The sequence below is a fragment of the Liolophura sinensis genome, chromosome 7, assembly GCF_032854445.1.
Source record: "Liolophura sinensis isolate JHLJ2023 chromosome 7, CUHK_Ljap_v2, whole genome shotgun sequence".
NCBI classification, from domain to species: domain Eukaryota; kingdom Metazoa; phylum Mollusca; class Polyplacophora; order Chitonida; family Chitonidae; genus Liolophura; species Liolophura sinensis.
In genome coordinates this window covers 57,285,272-57,306,033 of record NC_088301.1, presented here as the reverse complement: position 1 = coordinate 57,306,033, position 20,762 = coordinate 57,285,272, and the positions used below count along the sequence as shown (strand labels likewise).

Here is a 20,762-nt window from a genome sequence, read left to right as displayed (position 1 = left end):
CCGGATTGATTTTCGGGTCCTGATTGGATGAAATCTGGATTGAAGAGTGTCCAGCTCATTTGACAGATCGGAGAACAACATGGAAGATGACGACACTTTGTCAAAGCAGCGCTCTCCTGATAAAATTGAAACAACCAGTGATAATCCGTGAGTCTGACACGTTTTTATAATTTGGAGAAAACATAAACATGACATGTATTTTGAAACCATGCGTGTCATGACCCAACATTAAACCTAAAGTTTCATGTTGTGATCGCTGATTGTAATGTAATGAAGGTGTTGTTGAATCATTGTTGTTGTTGTTGTTGACTGTGTGTACCCTAGGTCTACATCATATATGTTCATGTGATCTACAGGTGTTGTACATCACATGAACATGAATTAATTGGTGTAAGTCATACAATTTGATGTAAATATACTCATTTGTGTAAAGGAATCATGGACCATATCACATATTAAAAGACTACAATACAGCGTGTAAACCCAGCCTCTAGGATATGAACATATAGCCATAGGCTGTTAGCCTGTTTTAAAGAGCTACTTAAGTGTCAAGACTTGCATGTCTTAGAAGCAAAGTTAAATGATAAGGATCGAAATAGTCAGAATTGCTTTCTGAAATTGTAAAAAATAAATTGTATTGTATTACAACTTATATTATCGTCCATGTTTTGGACGATAATACGGAAACAGAGTTTTCTGCTGTTTCCATTTTTACCTGGTGTGAGAACACTTGACTTCACCCATCATTTGTATAGCCACAAATGGCATCATACTCTGAAATAGGCAAGACATCATTCCAATATAACTGCCTTACTCCATATCATATCTGCCTGATTCATTGTCATATAAGAAATATCGCGTCACAGCCTTGGCCTTGGACAGGCATGCTTGTAATATGCACTCTATACAAATTTATTTCTTTGTTAAAAAGAAGACGTTGTTGTACTCATTTCAGATGTTCCTGAATTATCTGTATAGGGAACTAAAATTTAAATTAACACATTTTGTTTTATTTTCAGTTCCCATCCACATGACACTCAGCTATATTTCTCAATCAAAGACACACAGTGGCCAATTGTGTATGCTGTAGAGTACAACATTGGATTTTTAGGACTTGAAAAGCTGCACCCCTTTGACTCAGGAAAATGGGGAAGAATTATAGACTTTCTGAAAGGTGAGATTACCATTTAAAATTAGTACTGTGAACGAGGCAGCACTGGTTTGTTATTATGATTTACAAAGTGTAATGAATTTTCACATCTGCAATTTATATTTCATCAATTGTCAAATTTCATCACTGGGCAGCTTTATGCCAACGATGCCAAAATAAGTGTCTAGATTATCTTTGTCAAATGTGAAAAATCTCATGACATCAATTCAAATACAAGCTAGTATAATAGCATGTGACTACATTATAACATTTCTGTTTGACAGTTCTGTGTCATGACATGAGGTTAATACAATTTCCACTCATGAAAATTATGATTCATTCATATAATTTTCCTGATGCAATTCTATATTACATTACAATATATTCCTTTATTGTGTGTAATCAATCAGTGTACCATTCAGTTCTTACATGTCATACAGTACCTATGACATGATAAAACTTGGGATTCTTCCCAATCTGCAAATAAGACCTTTAGGGCTACACCACTTTTGTCTTTACCTAATATATTCTGAACATGCAGTATAAGGATAAGTAAATTAATCCTGTAGCAGAGTTGATTTGATTTTTCTTCTTTGTAGAAGCACAAATGGTTCGAGACATCACATTAGTTCGACCAGTGGAGACTAGTAGAGAAGATCTGTTAGTGGTCCACACTAGACGATATATAGATAGCTTAAAGGTAAGCCACTTGTGACATCAACTTAAACTCACTCTGTATCTCCAAAATTTAAATTTTTAAGTGGTTTTGTGAGTATTGTAGTTTCACAACAATGTCATTAAGGTTTCAAACACAGCTCTCATCAGTGGTGTAGATTGCAATTACAGTGGTGATGTGACAATTTTGAATGAAATCAGATTCTCTTTAGCATTGCTCTGCAAAGTCCTGCAAGCATAACACCCTTGTGTGTTTGAACTGGACTCCATATATCTGTAATCCGGAACTATACTGTTCATGAGTTGAAGGGTTTCATCTTTCATTTATATGACTGCCTCTATACATTATTACAAATGTAATCTTGAATTTGACATGGAATATATCAATTAGATGACAAATGTAATATCCCCAGACATAAATCTGCACCTGGAGTCCATATGCCTTAAAATTTCAGGGGCAGCAAAAGTTTATGTGTTGTATAGGATATAGTTTATAGTATTTGCTGTATATTTATGTGATCATATTTTTCTGTAGACAGTAGAAGAGTCAAATCAGCAAATGTAGCTCTGATATCCCTTTAGATTATGCCATGCATAACAAAAATGTTGTTGGGTGTAACCCTTCTCTATCCAAAAAAATCATCAGTCAGGAGGGAATTCTTTGTGTTTCATTCTGGATGAAAATTCATGATTGGGAATTCAGAGAAGTTAACAAGAAGAAAAGAGGACAAAACTCTCTTTGTGAAGGGTTGGTCTATAGTTACACCCAACAAACATATTTTTAATGATGGCCTTATATTGTATTTTGATTTGGGTGGTATTTTGCTGTGAGATGGAAGAGTATGACGAACACCATGCAGTCCAGTAGATGATGTATTTGGATACCCGGATGCTTATATGTACCTTACAACATGAAAACATTCCTTTCATCCAGATTTAATCTTAATTATATAGCCTGTTGACCAATTATAGCTCAGTACATGCACAGGTTGTTACCTATTTAATACTGGGAATGATGCATCTATTATGACAAGCAGTAATACATGAAGTCTACCCAAAGTCATCACAATAACAGCAACCTCCACATGCTGTATTTGATGTGGCAGTCTAACTGCTTAATTAGTGTTTGTTTCTGATTATCTACTGGATATTAAGAGGTGTTGGCATAATTTATGGAGGTTGTGCCTATGCTTTCTGTTGTTGGGGTGTGCAGCTGTCCAGCATTGTGGAGGGGATTAATGAGGTACTGGTATAAGCTTATAACTCACCAGGGGCCCATACCGGCCACCTGCCAGTTTTGTCCCATCCATGTCACTCATTCAGTACTCAAGAAATGAGTTGCTGTATACATGTTGTGATAACATTGTCTATTGTCTGGACCCATGGTACATGTGTATGCAGCGCTGTTGTTACTGACCTTCTCCTCTCTCCTCTCTCCCCCACTCCCTTCCTGATCCAAACCATGAATTTTCCATGTTCCTGTATATAGTGGCTGTCAGGCTTGTAGGTATTTGTGTTGATGATAAATCTGTTGGCATATTGTACTTTTTTTTTTATAAAAAATAAATAATGTCAAGAACTAGACTCTTAAGTGCCAATTTTTTAGTTATGGAATATTATTAGAAGAGATAATGTTGAAAGTGTAAGTATAATTTTAAGAACTCTCAGCAAATTCCAGTTAATGATTTGACTTTTCTGTCAGACTTTTGGCAGAAAGTGAAATAGAGATAGTCACAAAGTCATTTTTTCACTGTCATAGAACTGATCGATGTAAGTTTGTTTAGATTTGCACAATTTAGTGAACATAAATGCATGTACATAATTTCACTTATATGTGTACCTTAGGCACGTTGCAGTCTCACATGCATGTTATGTCAGTTTGTTATTAAATGCTTGTCTTTGTCCTTATTATGTTTGGTCTACTTCACCAGTACATATGAAGTACACGAATGAGCAGGCATTTATGTGCGTAGCTTTGAAGTGTAATTTTTGTGTTATTGTCATGCTTGTATTTAAATATTCAGATCCTGGTAAATATACAGAATGATTTAGTATGGTGGTAGTCATGTTTAAAAAATGTTTTTATCTGCCTTATGTTGATCCTATTCATTTTGGCTAAAACCTTAGCAAGCATGTTCTTCCTATACATGCATGAATGGCCTCTGCTGACCAGGAAGCTTTCCTCTCCCCCACCAGCAGTAACCCAGTCACAGCACTCATGATATATTGACAGGAAGTTATATTTTTATGTGTATTTTATTTGTATTTTTTTGTACTTTATCCCTTATCATCAGATATCAAACTCAAGCACAAGTATGTGATAGAATTTTTGTTTCGTTTTAGAATTTTAGTACCCTCTTGTCTTCAAGAATAGTGTTTTCTTTTCCTTAATGATTATGTGGTTAACGTAAAATAATATACTTGATGGATGTGTATTGTGTTTTTATATTGTCTCTGCTTTGGTATTACGTGTGATATTAAATTGTTAGGGCTTATTGTATCAGGCATCATATGCTAGATTTAATTACTAGTTCACTGGATATATTTCTTGATTAGAAATTTCCTAAATAGTTGTTCAAATAGTTCAAATTATTTGTATGAACCTAAAGTATTAATATAATATAAATAAAGGCCACTTTTGTGAATTGAAAATAAATTATATGAAATATATAATTTCATGTAAAGAAATGAATAAGTATGTCAAGCTCTAAAGGTCTAAATGGCCAATACTATGAAGCTACAGTTATTTTTATTCGTTGTCTGTATTCATGACTCGTGAGATAAGATTCACGGTACTATAATAAATGCACTTGCTCTATATTCTACACAAAGCAAGTATCAGATTCTTATACAAATGGTATCAGTATTTATTTTATTTATTTATTTATTTATTTTTTTTTTTTTGCTTTCACATACAAACTCGGGAGCCCTGAGAGAATATTTGTTACCAATGCATCACAATATTAGGGAAATGGCAATCCTCATTTGACTGAATGCCAGTTCATTGCTATTGACACTGGAAGCTATTAAAATTGTTATTGCTATTTGTATTACATATATCATGATTTTCACATTCAGTTATATGTATCAGTGCAAGAAAAAAAATCAATGAAATGCTACATTGTAAGTTATTTCTTCGTGGATACAGTATGTTAGGGCTGTCATATTCTTTGTTTTTGTTTTCATATGAATATTTAAAAAAAGTGATTTGTTCAACAGATTTTTTTATTAATTTTTTTTTACTCATGGTTTATTGCATTGAAAATGTATATCCGTAAGTATAAATTATATGTGTGTTCACAGTGTTCACCTTTATTGTGAAGCTGCAGTGTATTTTTCTATGCTTTAAAAGCTACTAGTTTTATCATATTTATTTCTAGTCACATTTGCTTCAGCTTGTACATTTCTGCAGCCTGAATGAGTGATTGGATGTTGAGCCAGCCAGCATTCCCACCTGTGTACATATGTACATTCCATATCAAACACTACGCATTTTTTTTACACAGATTAACACTGTGGTATGTTTTTTTTCTTCAGTTCAGCATCAATGTGGCAGGGATAACTGAGGTACCTCCAGTTGCCTGTCTGCCTAACTTCATTGTACAAAGGAAAGTTCTCAGACCTCTACGATTCCAGACAGGAGGAACTATACTTGTAAGAATCTGGCCTGTATTTTGGGATTTCATATTGATGAAATGATGTGCTGAGGAATTTAGGCTACGCTGTAGTCACCATTCCCTGTTATTTGTGTCTGTTGTAGTTACTTTGTGTTCCTTGTCTGAAATGTCTGTTGATTCATGTATCTGACAACATTGATGTGTGTTTTATGCCTGGGGCTAAGTTGTTCAAAGTGTATTACATTTAAGTACAATTTTGATTTGCAAAACTTTCATTTTGACCATTATTATTTATTGAAATATCACAAAAATATGAAATTTTATCATACTTCTCATCCTCAAACCTTTTGATGTGTTCAGAAAGGCCCAGAACCAGGTCTTGACTTCACACAGTTCCATGTGTGGAAGTGTAACTGTATGTCTTATTGTACATTGACTTTCTTTTCAGGCTGGCAAACTGGCAGTGGAGAGAGGATGGGCAATAAATGTGGGTGGTGGTTTTCACCATTGTTCATCCGACAGAGGTGGTGGATTTTGTGCCTATGCTGACATTACTTTGTCTCTCCAGTTCCTATTTCAGAGAGTGGAAGGAATTGCCAAAGCCATGATTATAGATCTAGATGCCCATCAGGTAAATATTTTTATTTATTTGTTTTAATATGGCATATGAGCTAGAGTTTCTCACATGAGTGACTTTCATTCACTTTCGCACAATCTGAGTTGGCGGCAAGATGACAGAAGAGAGGAATTAGCTGCCTGCCGGTTCCCCCTGCTGGTTCCCCCTGCCGATTAGCACCTTGCACGGCACTTTGCAGCTGTAGTTGCTAATCCTGGCCACATGGGGTCAAGTCACTGTCAGTGAGGTGTGCAAGTCTCCTGATTTGTAGGCCTACATGTACATCTCTAAACATACCCATGAATGAAATCGAAGAAAGTCTTAAGACAGGCATGTCTATTACAAACCTTCAAATTCCAAACACTCTTAAAGCATGACCATGCCAAACAAGGAATATACATGCACAATGTACATTGCTGACAAACCGATTATTCGGGTTAGGCCTATGTGGAAGTCACTTCACACCGTTATCTGGTGAATGCTTGTCTGCTGAGAGCCCTCGTAATGCAACAAATATGGGTACAAATGTATTTTAGCTAAAATAATTTCACTGAGAAATATCAGTTATCAGCTCCCGGTGTCCATGTAGTTCTGTTTTAATATATCAGTCTACATGCACATTTTGTTTCTTTACACTCGGAGCTGTCCTCTTACTGCAGAAGAGTTCATTTTACTGCATTTTTATATTGGGGGAATCTGCATTATACACAGAAAGCATACTTTGTGAAGGTTTCTGAAAACTACCATGATTTAAAATGTACTTTTATTTCAATTTTAACCCTTGTTGGTAGCACTTTGTGCAAGTCCGGCTTATTGGGAGACAGGATATGTTTGAGTTGTTATCACATTACCAGTTCGGACAACACCATCATTGGCTTTAAAAGTCACATGATGGATGGGTAGACACGTGGAAATTACAAGTCCCGTGATTGTAAGTGGCTTGTATCTACATGTAGATAACATATAGATACAAAAACATATATTTACGAAATATGGGCAGAAGTTGACAGCCTTCCAAATTATGCCTGAATGAACAAGAAATGTTTAGCTGCAGCGGTGCTAACGCACATGTGTGGGTGTGACTCTGATCGCATTTCGACATCTTCATTTCGTCTGCTGGAAGGCCTAGTTTGCAAGTCTGGATTCGCTGTGTGCTAAGTGTTGCCATGGCCCCCCCCCCCACTTTCAAAAATGGGGCGGCCAGCATATTTTTTGGCCCCGCCACTTTTCAGGTTCTACAAATTATATATACTTGTAAAACAAACAGGCCCCTTTGCCGAATAAAACATCACGCTATTGCAAATATATTTTCTCTCTAAACTACACATGGTAAATTGCAATTTTCTCAGTGCACATTACTATTAATATAGGGCCTACATGTTTTTTCCCTCTTAGGGCCTACATATTTATGAGTTAGCTCCCTTAGATTGGACTTGTGAGCCCATTGAAATGGAGCCACCTGACAAATTTCGTCGAGGTCAACGGTCGATGGATTCCTCTTTTACAACATCTGTAAATCCAACTTTATTGTCTAGCAATACAAGCCCCTCCACAAGTGAACAAAGTCTGGCATCAATACCATGTGGCAGTGTGCCAGAATTACATAGGTTTATGTAAGTTTGCTTGTCTTAACTTTCAGTGCGCACACAAAAGTAGCGTATATTAATATATACAATTCTCCAATGGGAGGGCAAATCATCTACAGTGTAATCTGACAGAAAAGTGGATTCATTTGTCTCCAAATACAATCTTTTTTGCTAATTTAGTGACTGTGTTTCAATGAGATGACGTTGCAGTCCTGTTGAGCCCAAAAAGCAGAATAATTAACATATCTGTACAGTATATACAGTCATTGGTGTTAAGTTATTTATTTCATTATGGTTTATTGTCATTCTAATTCACTTAGGATGGGTTGCAAGATCAAAAAGTGTACGTATACATGTGAATGACATTGATTTCAATCGAAAGCTAGCCAGTGCGAATAGGCCGGCAAGTTTACCACCAAGGTCCAGTAAAAACATGAATGTTTCTTTTCACCGATTCTCCTCCTTACGAGTTAAATGCTTGCATTAGTCAATCTACACCAACCTTTCTCCTACATGCATAAATTTAATGTTAAAGTCTGGATAAATTGTTACAATGTTCTTTGTTCACACATTGTTCTCCAGGCGAAAGGGTCAACAATTGAGCTAAACATCTATTTCAATTTTTTCAGGCAGGCTTAAATAGTCAATAGCAACTCAATTGGCAAATACGGCAAATCGTCGTTAAGGCGATATAGCTCCTTCAGAGCTCCCTGGGCCTTGGTGGCCCATAGACCCTCACCTTTTTTGATGGAATTCAACGTACAAAACACCAGGGCCTCGTGTTGTTGTGTGGGTGATGCTCTGCCTGATGCATGCCCTTTATGTTGTAGGGGAATGGCCACGAGCGGGATTTTATGAAGGATGAGAATGTGTATATCATGGATGTCTACAATAGGAACATTTATCCCCATGACGGTTTTGCGAAAAGTAAGTCTGGCTATTGACCAGCAGATGGACATGAATTCCTCCAGACTCCTCTAGGTTTCCTTCCATCACAGTGCTGGCTGTTGTCATTAAGCGAAATATTCTTTGGTATGGCAGAGAAAACAAATCAAATAAATCAAAAATTTATGTATGCTTCATTATTTTACAAATATAGATGTCAATAAGAAAACCGACGCTGTGTTTTCTATAAAAGCCGCTCTAATGTGATATCTAATATATGTTTAATTTATGAATTTAACCAAGTTCATTGTATATTGAATGTATGTTTTCTCTTTTCTGCTGCATTTCTCTACAGAAAGCCATTCTTTTTATAGTCTTCAAACAGGATTCCAAAGAATTGTAAATGCATGTATTTGGACCAAAGAGATACAATATCATGTTATATCCCTGATTAAACATAGTATATTAGCCAGTAAATCTGACATGCAACACAGAGTGATAAAATTATAATGTCAGGATTGGTCTATACAGGAGCTATTAGAAGGAGAGTGGAACTGGAGTCATTTACAGAAGATGAGGAATATCTGAGTAAAGTCAGAAGGTTAGTTATTAAAGTTATAGTGGTATTGTATATGGTCCCTCCTGTATTGTATTAGGACCCTCTTGTATTGTATTAGGACCCTCCTGTATTGTATTAGGACCCTCCTGTATTGTATACGGTCCCTCCTGTATTGTATTAGGCCCTGCTGTATTGTATTAGGCCCTACTGTATTGTATTAGGACCCTCATGTATTGTATTAGGCCCTCTTGTATTGTATTAGGCCCTCCTGTATTGTATTAGGCCCTCCTGTATTGTATTAGTCCCTCCTGTATTGTATTAGGACCCTCCTGTATTGTATTAGATCCCTCATGTATTGTATTAGGCCCTCGTATATTGTATTAGGCCCTCCTGTATTGTATACGGTCCCTCCTGTATTGTTTACAGTCCCTCCTGTATTGTATTAGGACCCTCTTGTATTGTATTAGGACCCTCCTGTATTGTATTAGGCCCCTCCTGTATTGTATTAGGCCCTACTGTATTGTAATAGGACCCTCCTGTATTGTATTTGGACCCTCCTGTATTGTATTAGGACCCTCCTGTATTGTGTTAGGCCCCTCCTGTATTGTATCTGGACCCTCCTGTGCTGCATCTACCCTTTAAACAGAGTTGATGCTGATTTGCTTACAGTGGAGATAGGATATCCTAGGTTAAAACCTTCAGCTGTGTTCACACTTGAATAAATCTACCATACCTAATTTGAAATTTAGCTTAGGCATAGTGGGGCCTATCTGTCACACCAGTAATCAGTGATGATTCTGTATCCCTTTGTATCACTTTGGATGGATTAAAATTCATTAATTCATTAAATTCATAACCATGCCACTACCCATTGACCAGTAAGGTTGCATGTTCAAATCTAACCACTGGCAAGATATACCCTAAAAGTCATTTCCTTATCCCAATTTACTTCTCTTGTAAATCAGGAGGCTGCTTCTCAAAGCGGTTGTAACGTTACGCCAGTCACAAATACCAAGGTGGTGTATGCCATCAGTTTGCGTTGTCATGGTGATTATCCCAACATAATGCTATGACCCCTTTGACAAACCTGGCCCGGACCATCATATTTATATCTTCTTGGGTGCGGCATTAAACTCAAATCAAATAAATGTATTTTTGTCTCACTACAACATGTTTACATATGGGTGTGATACACTTTGTTTCAGGCATGTAGATGGAGCACTGAACGAATTTACTCCAGACATTGTCGTGTATAATGCAGGCACAGACATCCTTGATGGTGATCCTTTAGGTCGTTTGTCCATCAGTGGTCAGGTAAGGGAAATATCACTTTCGTCCTTCACATTTACATTCATTTACTAGGGACAGTGAGGATTCCCAGCTGTCAAACATGCCACCTCCTTATGGTTATTAGAGAGAATGATAGTGTGTTTCCACATATGCCATTTTGACCATTGATCTGTATTCTTGGCTGCAAGGAAACAAGACACTTTGTGAAGTCCACTATAGACAGCAGCCTTTGATACCACTAACCAAATTCTGCCAGCATCATTGCTAAAATTTTGTACTTTGACAGGCCTCTCTGCACTAGTGCCCACCAGTCTGTCATTAGACATTGAGACTGTTATATTACCTATACATATATATGTATAGGTAATATATGTATATATATATTTTGATTATAACTGTGTTGTTGCAGTACCCATATTTTTCTATAAACAGCATTGTTTGTATGTTTATTATCTCTGCAGGGTATAATAGAGAGGGACCAGGTGGTGTTCACCCGGGTGCGAACGCGAGGTATCCCCATTCTGATGGTAACCAGTGGTGGATATACAAGGGGCACAGCTAGGATTATTGCTGATTCAATCCTCAATCTTAAAAACCTTGGTCTGATCCAGTGTGATGAAGCAGAGTTTTTACGTATGTATTTTCCTTCACGAGTGCCACGTGCATGTGTCTTCAGGTTATGTTCTTTAGACTGTTATTTAACTTCTGTCATAATTTATCAATTCAGATGACTTTTATGACATAGAGTTGAATCAGAATGAAAAATGGAATGCTTTGTATTGATATACCATTGCTTAAAGTCGCTTTTCACAACAGTTCACAGAGCAACCCTTCGAGGCAAATTTACATACACTCTCTAAATAAATGTACGTTCTAATTTGGAGTCTGCAATGATTTTGACAATTAAGTAGGAAACGCGCAATGCTTAGTATTTCTTTTTTTAAATTGTTGTTCCTGTTGGTTTTTTCGCTAGCTGAAGAGCCCATGGTGCCATCCATCCCTAAAAGCCGGAGTGAAGGTGGATTGTTCGCCAAGTTTCGAGCCTCATGTATGTCACTTCCACGCTCTGCAACAAACTCTGATATATCCGCCTCACAGAATGCAGAGGAGGGTGACAGTGTGGATCCTCCATGAACAGTGATCCATGGAACCAGATAATATTGTCAGTGTACACTTTAACATTCCTCAGTCTTCGACAGTGAACATAGCAATGCAAGTCATCCATGTCACAATGTCCAGAGTTGGTTTCCCAGTTTTGTGTTCCTTTCTCATTGAAATTTGTTGCATGCTGTTGTTAAAAAACAACTGTTAGTATGCAGTGTTGAAAGACTAAAGTCAACTTTTTTATGAAATACGCAATTAAATGTCTGACATTTACACATAGGTATGATATGCTGAGTTAAAAGATAAACCTTTCTGTAAAGTGTGGTTCACCATGAGACAGTTGGTTCAAGTGGTTATTGCTGTCACCTGTAAGAGGTATTGTCCAGTCAGTGTTGGTTGTCTTGTGTCAGGTAGCAAGTACATGTAATGCATTTCACATTCATATACTACTTTGAGAGCAGCATAATTGGATAAGCAATACATTCCGTGCATTTTTTTGTATGTCTTTGGGTTGGTTGCCCAACAGATCACTCCGTATAAAAAAGCTGGAATATAAGATTGTCCATAACCATGGGTTAATTCACATGCTGGACTCAAAACATGTTCTCAATCTATTTATCACATTGGTTGTACATTCTGGAAATCCATACGATCACAACTTACGTTCATCAGTTGTTTTCCTCTCCCATTATCCTGTCTGGTTACAAAACAAAGGTACACAGGCTGTGATGTTATTAAATGTACATAGTGTTAATAATGATCTTCATGTGGAACTAACCCTTTGGCTTGAACTTAAAATATACTTGTACTACTGGACAAAGCATGGCCTCAGTAGTCTGGTCAACTCCCAGTGTTTTCTCCTTCATATACTTGCTGCTCTCTTGCAGTGACCAGTCACTAAAAACCACAATCAGGTCCAAAAAAATTGTATCTGACATAAGCTTAGTTTCTATCATGGCTAATTGTGGAACTGTAGAAAAGGTAAACAGTTCGCAGTGATATATGCAGAAAATCAGTTAATCAGTTTTCAGTTATTTCTCTATATGTCCATTGCAATACCATGTAAATTTGCTAAGAAATTTGGTTAAGAACATTTATAATTACACATTTTTTCTAACAGAGAAAATGCAAGGCTGGAAAACAATCAGAAATTCTGATTTCAAGTTCGTTTGAACAGACCAATGAAAGTGAACAAATATATTTACATTAGTGTAATGTAATGATTTCAAAAAGATTTACAGGGACAGTCGATAGCATCTCTGAGGTGTGAAGCTTTTTATCATGTCTATACTGGAGCGTCATACAGAATTCGTCTTTTGCACGTTGTAACAATAAATATATACTTGTACAAAGTAAGATAAAAAGCTAGCATATAAGAAGTTATATTAAATAGTGACTATGCTACCAGAAGCACAACAACTGATATGTCTTATGTCTTACAATGCACTGTGAAATGAAATTTTGTGACATTTGCCTTATATTAGAACAAAAAAAAGTAAATGCATGTATGTAAGAAAGGTTTAAATTTACAGACTAGGACTGACAGTTTTCAATCTGTTAGAGCATTTATTCTTGTATATATCATACATGTATGAATAATATTGAACTTTATTGATATTTGGTAACTAATGTACATGTACTTAATACATTTATGTGTACTGTGATTGGCTCTGCTACTTGAAATCCTTACATTCTCAACTGCAATAGAACATGTATTGGTAACTGTAACTTAATATAGTATATACATTTCTCTGAATGTTGATTTTTTGACTTTTGTGTACATGTATGTACATGTAGAAGTTTTACCCTCAATAATGCTCATTTCATAAATGATACTCACATACTCCACCGACTGTTTGTTTAATGTCATTGTCTTATTGAGGAAGGTTTGAGAAGGGTATGTGTATATTTTAGCTTTTTCAGCACTTTTATTCATTGCACGTTAACCATTTACTATAATGTACCAAATCTTTACATACACATTGTGCTGTGACGTTAAGTTAAAGTGTTTGTCTAGTTTACTTACACGTAAACTGTCTAGTATGTGTTACATATATGTGCACATGTCATTTATATGTGACAGACTTAGTGGTTAACTCATATACAACAAGCCTACAGAGTGAAATATGCTTGAGTCAATGCACACAAAGTGAAATATGCTGGAGTTAATGCATACATACAAAGTGAAATATGCTGGAGTTAATGCATACATACAAAGTGAAATATGCTGGAGTTAATGCATACATACAAAGTGAAATACGCTTGAATTAATGCATACATACAAAGTGAAATATGCTTGAGTTCATGCATACATACGAAGTGAAATATGCCCAAGTTCTAGTCCAAATGTTCAGTAATATTTATTATGTTCACATTAAATACTATTTATTTATTACATTAGTTTTCTTGTAAAGTTTGAAACTTGTACAGTTAAACTGTGCCAAATTGTTGTGAGTACTTGTATATGGTATTCCGACAGGCTCAATCCATGTTTGAAACCATAATAAAGAAAATCAAAGCCCAACATTTGTTTTCAGTGATGCCCTTGTATACATTTTATCATTGACTTAAATTTATATGTAAAACCACCTCTTGGGATTAGACCTTTCCCCTTATAAGCATCTCTTTAGGTTCCCATATGACTCTAAAATTGGCCAGCTTGATATGCTCATCATTTACATGTGATGATGGGCCAGGTATTTCCTGGTTTGATGCTCATGCAGCATAAGGTGTGATGATAGGTCAGTTATTCCTTGGCTTGATGCTTGTGCAGCATAAGGTGTCACAAGAGGGCCAGGTATTTCCTGGCCTGATGCCTATGCGGCTATAAGGTGTGATGATGGGCCAGGTATTTCCTGGCTTGATGCTCATGCAGCATAAGTTGTCACAAGAGGGCAAGGTATTTCCTGGCTTGATGCTCTTGCAGCATAAGCTGTCACGAGAGGGCCAGGTATTTCCTGGCTTGATGCTCAAGCAGCATAAGTTGTCACGAGAGGGCCAGGTATTTCCTGGCTTGATGCTCGTGCAGCATAAGTTGTCACGAGAGGGCCAGGTATTTCCTGGCTTGATGCTCATGCAGCATAAGTTGTCACAAGAGGGCCAGGTATTTCCTGGCTTGATGCTCGTGCAGCATAAGTTGTCACGAGAGGGCCAGGTATTTCCTGGCTTGATGCTCTTGCAGAATAAGTTGTCACGAGAGGGCAAGGTATTTCCTGGCTTGATGCTCGTGCAGCATAAGTTGTCACGAGAGGGCCAGGTATTTCCTGGCTTGATGCTCGTGCAGCATAAGTTGTCACAAGAGGGCCAGGTATTTCCTGGCTTGATGCTCTTGCAGCATAAGTTGTCACGAGAGGGCAAGGTATTTCCTGGCTTGATGCTCTTGCACCATAAGTTGTCACGAGAGGGCCAGGTATTTCCTGGCTTGATGCTCGTGCAGCATGAGGTGTGATCTGATGGGCCAGGTATTTCCTGGCTTGATGCTCGTGCAGCATAAGTTGTCACGAGAGGGCCAGGTATTTTCTGGCTTGATGATTGTGCAGCATAAGTTGTCACGAGAGGGCCAGGTATTTTCTGGCTTGATGATTGTGCAGCATGAGGTGTGATCTGATGGGCCAGATATTTCCTGGCTTGATGCTCACACAGCATAAGTTGTCATGAGAGGTCCAGGTATTTCCTGGCTTGACCCTCGTGCAGCATAAGTTGTCATGAGAGGGCCAGGTATTTCCTGGCTTGATGATTGTGCAGCATGAGGTGTGATCTGATGGGCCAGGTATTTCCTGGCTTGATGCTCACACAGCATAAGGTGTCATGAGAGGGCCAGGTATTTTCTGGCTTGATGCTCGTGCAGCATAAGTTGTCATGAGAGGGCCAGGTATTTCCTGGCTTGATGCTCATGCAGCATAAGTTGTCACAAGAGGGGCAGGTATTTCCTGGCTTGATGCTCATGCAGCATAAGTTGTCACGAGAGGGCCAGGTATTTCCTGGCTTGAGGCTCATGCAGCATAAGTTGTCACGAGAGGGCCAGGCATTTCCTGGATTGATGCTCATGCATCATATGATGTGATAATGGGCCAGGTATTTCCTGGCTTGATGCTCATGCAGCATAAGTTGTCACAAGAGGGCCAGGTATTTCCTGGCTTGATGCTCGTGCAGCATAAGTTGTCACGAGAGGGCCAGGTATTTCCTGGCTTGATGCTCGTGCAGCATAAGTTGTCACGAGAGGGCCAGGTATTTCCTGGCTTGATGCTCATGCATCATATGATGTGATAATGGGCCAGGTATTTCCTGGCTTGATGATCGTGCAGCATAAGTTGTCATGAGAGGGCCAGGTATTTCCTGGCTTGATGCTCATGCATCATATGATGTGATAATGGGCCAGGTATTTCCTGGCTTGATGCTCGTGCAGCATAAGTTGTCACGAGAGGGCCAGGTATTTCCTGGCTTGATGCTCGTGCAGCATAAGGTGTCACGAGAGGGCCAGGTATTTCCTGGGTTGATGCTCTTGCAGCATAAGTTGTCACGAGAGGGCCAGGTATTTCCTGGCTTGACCCTCGTGCAGCATAAGTTGTCACGAGAGGGCCAGGTATTTCCTGGCTTGATGCTCGTGCAGCATAAGGTATCATGACAGGTATTTCCTGGCTTGATGCTCGTGCAGCATAAGGTATCATGACAGGTATTTCCTGGCTTGATGCTCATGCAGCATAATGCAGCACATGCAGCATCGCATCAAGATGGTCCCAAGTTCTTCCCTTCACAATTATCAATGTACATGTATGTCTGTTCATAAAACATTCATGAAGTACATACACACAGCAACGACACAGAGGAAAAGGATGCATTCTACTGTCATTTGGACCTTCTGTGTAGCTCGTCCTCGAGTCTTCCATTAGGTGTCATGGTAGACAAAGTATTTCCAGGCTTTTTTCCCTGGCAGGGGATGACTGTAAAATCAATACTTTCAGAATGCTTGTTTATTGCAGATTTCTTTTTTACTTTATACCTTTCTTAAGAATATTTCACTTTCACGACAGCAGTCAAATTTTTTAATGGGAACCAGGCAAAGTGAAGAACCCTGCTGATATTGATAGTGCAACTCTTATACTGTATATTACAACTCTCTTGCAATGGTCACTGACATTTTGTTGTCACATTTAATATGATGCACACACACACACACTGACACAACAGAGAACATAGGTAGTACGAGAATACTATTTATTCCATTATGTACATATACATACAAAAGAAAAAACAAAACATTCGGATAATGCTGTAAGCGTCAGACTTGCCTATGTTTGTATTTAGGCCTCTTGAGTAGGTCAGTTCAAAACAGTTTTCAAGTATGCCACAACAAAATACAATCATCCGATTTTATCTATTCCCATAAATATCAAAGTTGACATATACGTTATAAAGCTGTTTGCCATTTGAAAGTATTCATTAATACATGCGTATAGTTAGTGTACAAAAGAACATACCTCACGATGCAAGTGGTATCAAGTGGAACAGAGCCAGGTGATAAATATAATCATACTACATCCAACCATGGTGTTAATGTGAACATAATTCTGACAGAATTATGCAGTGGCAATAATGTTGAGATTTTGGGAATAAAAAATTTAAATTTTACACATAACACATATAACCTTGATGATCAAGATGTGTTAAAAAATGGTAGACAGTCTCAACAAAATATCTACAATGTTACATGTCACTTATGTACAACAATTTAAATTAATATCAAAACTGTTGTGGATTGTGCCTGGCATGATGGTTGAATTTTATTCATTATATACAACAGTCCATTTAGTTGTGGCATTATCATTAGCTTATTGAATTTATCGAGTAGTAGTGTTAAATTGCATAAAGTAAGCTGCTGTGGGTGGGTTGGTGTACACTTCTTTGTCAAGGAACTCCTGGTGAGCCTTCTGTTCCTGTGATAAGCGCCTGTTCTCATCAGCCACACGTGTCTGGATTTCTCTGCGATTCCTCTCTTGCTCTCTCTCCAGTAACATTGCTGCTCTGGCTTGTGCCCATTGTTGTCGCTCCCATTCCTTGTTCTTCAGCTCTTCTTCCTGACGCAAGCGCTAAGAAAAAGCAAAACAGTTATTTAAAGATATGTTTTTTTATGCAGACAGAAAAGTGTATTAATGCAAATTTATACTGCCTTCAGTTTCTGAATTGAAAATTAGGTGTAGCAGTTTTGAGTATGAGTTCAAAGTGAGATTGTAATGTATGGCAAGATTAGTACAACAAATAAATTTTTGAGCTGTGAACTGCAGCCAGGGCATACTGATGCATCCTTGTGGCAGTAGCCCATTCAATAAAAATTTCTGATACAGAACAAAACATGTATTGTTGTCTCTGCCAGACGTGCTTGTTAAAGCAAAAAGAGCAATGTATTGCAAATAATGGGCTTACCTCTTTTTCCTTTCTCTGACGTTCCAAGTCCCTCTTAATTTCATCAATCTCCTGTGGGCTCATACCCTTCCATCTGTCAGGAATTACTCGGTGAGCACCAAAGGCACTCTGGGCAGCTGCTGGATTTTCCGTCAAGATGTCTCCAAATACATGGTTAGAGATCTCAGTAGCATTGTCGTCTTGCTCTTGCTGTTTGGCTAGCCTCTCTTTCTCTGCTTGCTCTCTAGCCTGTAAGAAAACATTCAAATATATATATTTTTTTTAAAATTCTAATAAAGATGCATTTACAGGTATAGACAAGGTTTACTCTTTCCCACTTGAGGCACAGATAAGTGGTAAGTGAGCCCACATAATGAAATGCAATAGATCATACATACTACAGTATAAATTATTATGCACAAATGTACAAATTAAGGTTTGTTTACCACATAAAATTTTTAAGAAATATGTTTTAATAGAATTGCTCACCATGTGAGGACATGGCCTTTCACAGTGGATAATTCATCAAATTACAGACATCTTAGCAATTTGTATGCAGAGAAACAAACCTTAATTCTTTCACACATACACCATAAGCCTGTTGTAAGGAATGGGCTTGCTTACCAGGGCCTTATTGTAGTCAGCAGTAGCTTGATCAATGGCTTTTTTGCAGTTTTCCTCAGCAATCTGTAAATCCATTGCACGCTGGTCCAACTCTCGCATCTTCAACTCATATAGTCGATCAGCCTTTTTCTGGTTGGCATCTGCTTGTTTCTTCTCTTTCATTTGTTGTTCACTCCATTCTCTGAGCTGTTCATTTTGGTATTCTTCCCTGGCTTTTCTATTCAGGTCTTCTCCATCAAATTTCTGCATACTTGAAATTCCACAACGTGGGTCATCATCATGAACTCGAGCTGGCTTATCTTTCTTCAGGTGATCAGGATCATATATGTCCCACTCTCGCCTGGAGGCTGGTTGCTGGTGTAAACTACGAAATTCATTCAGGGCCTTGTGTAGTTCTTTTATATCATGTCCTTGTCTCTGTTCTAAGAGCATGGCTATTTTGTCATTTCTCACTGCATCAGCGGCTGTAAAATGAAATTCTTAAATTTACACAGAAGCTGAAAGGAAACCTGGTTTTGGACAACTGTGTGTACACGTACTGAATACTGTAATATAATGGATTAGTACAATGAATCCTTCAATAACATATATTAAAAGTGAAAAGAAAACATGATATTTAAACAGTTTAAAAATACCAAACAGATGAATATGTACATTGCATTAAAAAGATGCATAACATATGATGACCTGTTTCTGCTTGTACATTTATTATATGCTTGCAATGTAAGGAATACTGCTGATCAATAGATTTTACCTCTGGTTTAGTGTAGGTACATGTAATAATCTATCTACTATCCAGTGTGGTTCTATACATTATAGAAGTGATTTCGCATGTTGGACAGATAGAAGCTGATCAATTTCTTACCAAAGGCTTCATGTCGTCTTCTTTCATATTCTTCAAATTCACGTTTGTCCTTTGATTGTTGCTCCAGTGCTTGTAAATCAACCTGCAGTGGTGAAAATAACAAAGAAACTAATAAGACACATATACACTGTAGCTTCAATTCATTCTTGTTGGTGTCTGGTAAACTGACCCAACAAGCAAACGACCCAAGACAACTGGTCCAATGTCATAGAGTCAACTGTTTCAATTGTTCAAGTCATCTGGTTTTACACAGTGAATGGTCTTTTCAGAATAAGATGTACCTTAGCTAACTATTGATGAGTGATTTTTAGGATTTGCACAATGATCAGTTCAGTTGTTTTCTTTAAAAAAGTTAGAAAGTTGGTGATACAATATCAATTTTAGGCACTCTTGTACATTCAAAGCATACGACATTGACAGCGCAACTTTGACAAAATTTGGCGTTTTATTCTGTAAAGGATATTTTTTATTCTTTATTTGCTTGTGTTGCGACAATTTTCACCAAAATATGCACCCTTCTGGGGTTCTTGGCCATTTTGAAGAAAAAAAAATGTCAGACTTCCTGTGTGATTACATGTACATCTAGTGAAAGATCATGTTTGAAGAGTAGTGCTTATCCAAGACTGATGTTACCTTACTTTTGAACAGTGCAAAGAGTGCAAATTTCAGGTGATGCACTTTTACTGATATCTGCAAAATACAATATTTGTATTCCAGATGTTAAACGCAAGGAGATTTTAATACAGTATGGTACCAGTAATGTTCGCTGGTCAGCCGGTTACTTAACCATCGCAACATAACCCGAAGATAACAGATATATGTTATCCTGAAAAGATATTTTACTCTGAGAGAAGTAGCAAATTTGGTTAGTTCATTTGATTCTGCATCTAGAGAAATAAAATGACAAGAACTGAATTCAGAAGTGAGCTAAGGATAACACAAAACTCACCCCAATGGTTCGGACTTTGGCATTGAAGATTCTACTTTGGCGCTGTTTTTCCATGTTTCTTCGTCGCTCCAGCGCCGCGGCTTCCTTGTAATCGACGGGTAGGTCCAATTTGTACATGTTTGTAGTTTATGCTTCCTCTGCCACGAGAAATGGTGTGCTAGCAGCGTACACAAAATCTGCTTTACTTTCCCTATGTCCCCTCACCGTGTCTTTATTAAACCTCGCGAAGCTTGAGGGTTACTATCGCAACGTAAACAAACGGGATCCCTACGACGTTTGTAAGAGCGAATATCATTGGTCGAGTGTTTCTAGGGTAATTTTAACCCTGTTCCTTGTCCGCAGGCTTAGCGATCCGTATCTTAATATTGCTGAAACAGCTATACTTATGTGTTTCAAACAGACGAAAAACTCCAGCTTTTCAATAATTTCGACACAATATAAAT

General features: G+C 37.7%; 2 protein-coding genes across 3 annotated transcripts; one reads left to right on the top strand and one right to left on the bottom strand.

Moving 5' to 3' along the window:
• Window positions 1-65: 65 nt before the first annotated feature.
• On the top strand, window positions 66-14,000 carry LOC135470168 (histone deacetylase 11-like). 2 transcript variants are annotated; one of them, XM_064748953.1, is made up of 11 exons: window positions 66-147; window positions 1,020-1,174; window positions 1,750-1,850; window positions 3,039-3,068; window positions 5,363-5,479; window positions 5,891-6,073; window positions 8,475-8,571; window positions 9,061-9,130; window positions 10,294-10,402; window positions 10,840-11,011; window positions 11,352-14,000. In XM_064748953.1, exons 1-11 carry the CDS (start codon window positions 80-82, stop codon window positions 11,510-11,512), a joined length of 1,263 nt encoding a protein of 420 aa, XP_064605023.1. In that variant the 5' UTR covers window positions 66-79; the 3' UTR covers window positions 11,513-14,000. The 2 variants fall into 2 exon arrangements, with proteins under 2 accessions (XP_064605023.1, XP_064605024.1); XM_064748954.1 differs by lacking the exon at window positions 3,039-3,068.
• Window positions 14,001-16,742: 2,742 nt separating this feature from the next.
• Window positions 16,743-20,529, bottom strand: LOC135471528 (RIB43A-like with coiled-coils protein 2). The gene is made up of 5 exons (XM_064750794.1): window positions 20,320-20,529; window positions 19,371-19,452; window positions 18,506-18,969; window positions 17,903-18,130; window positions 16,743-17,568 (listed from the first exon to the last, which is right to left on the bottom strand). Exons 1-5 carry the CDS (start codon window positions 20,434-20,436, stop codon window positions 17,320-17,322), a joined length of 1,140 nt encoding a protein of 379 aa, XP_064606864.1. The 5' UTR covers window positions 20,437-20,529; the 3' UTR covers window positions 16,743-17,319.
• Between the last annotated feature and the right edge of the window lie 233 nt (window positions 20,530-20,762).

What these genes read in the sequence shown, in the direction of transcription:
- LOC135470168 (XM_064748953.1), top strand. Translation starts at nt 80, where the DNA reads ATGGAAGATGACGACACTTTGTCAAAGCAGCGCTCTCCTGATAAAATT. An exon ending in CCATGACGGTTTTGCGAAAA is followed by an intron (nt 8,572 to 9,060) that starts GTAAGTCTGGCT and finishes TGGTCTATACAG; the next exon opens with GAGCTATTAGAAGGAGAGTG. An exon ending in TGATGAAGCAGAGTTTTTAC is followed by an intron (nt 11,012 to 11,351) that starts GTATGTATTTTC and finishes TTTTTTCGCTAG; the next exon opens with CTGAAGAGCCCATGGTGCCA.
- LOC135471528 (XM_064750794.1), bottom strand. Translation starts at nt 20,436, where the DNA reads ATGTACAAATTGGACCTACCCGTCGATTACAAGGAAGCCGCGGCGCTG. An exon ending in AAGACGACATGAAGCCTTTG is followed by an intron (nt 18,970 to 19,370) that starts GTAAGAAATTGA and finishes TTCATTTTACAG; the next exon opens with CCGCTGATGCAGTGAGAAAT. An exon ending in GTCAGAGAAAGGAAAAAGAG is followed by an intron (nt 17,569 to 17,902) that starts GTAAGCCCATTA and finishes GCTTTTTCTTAG; the next exon opens with CGCTTGCGTCAGGAAGAAGA.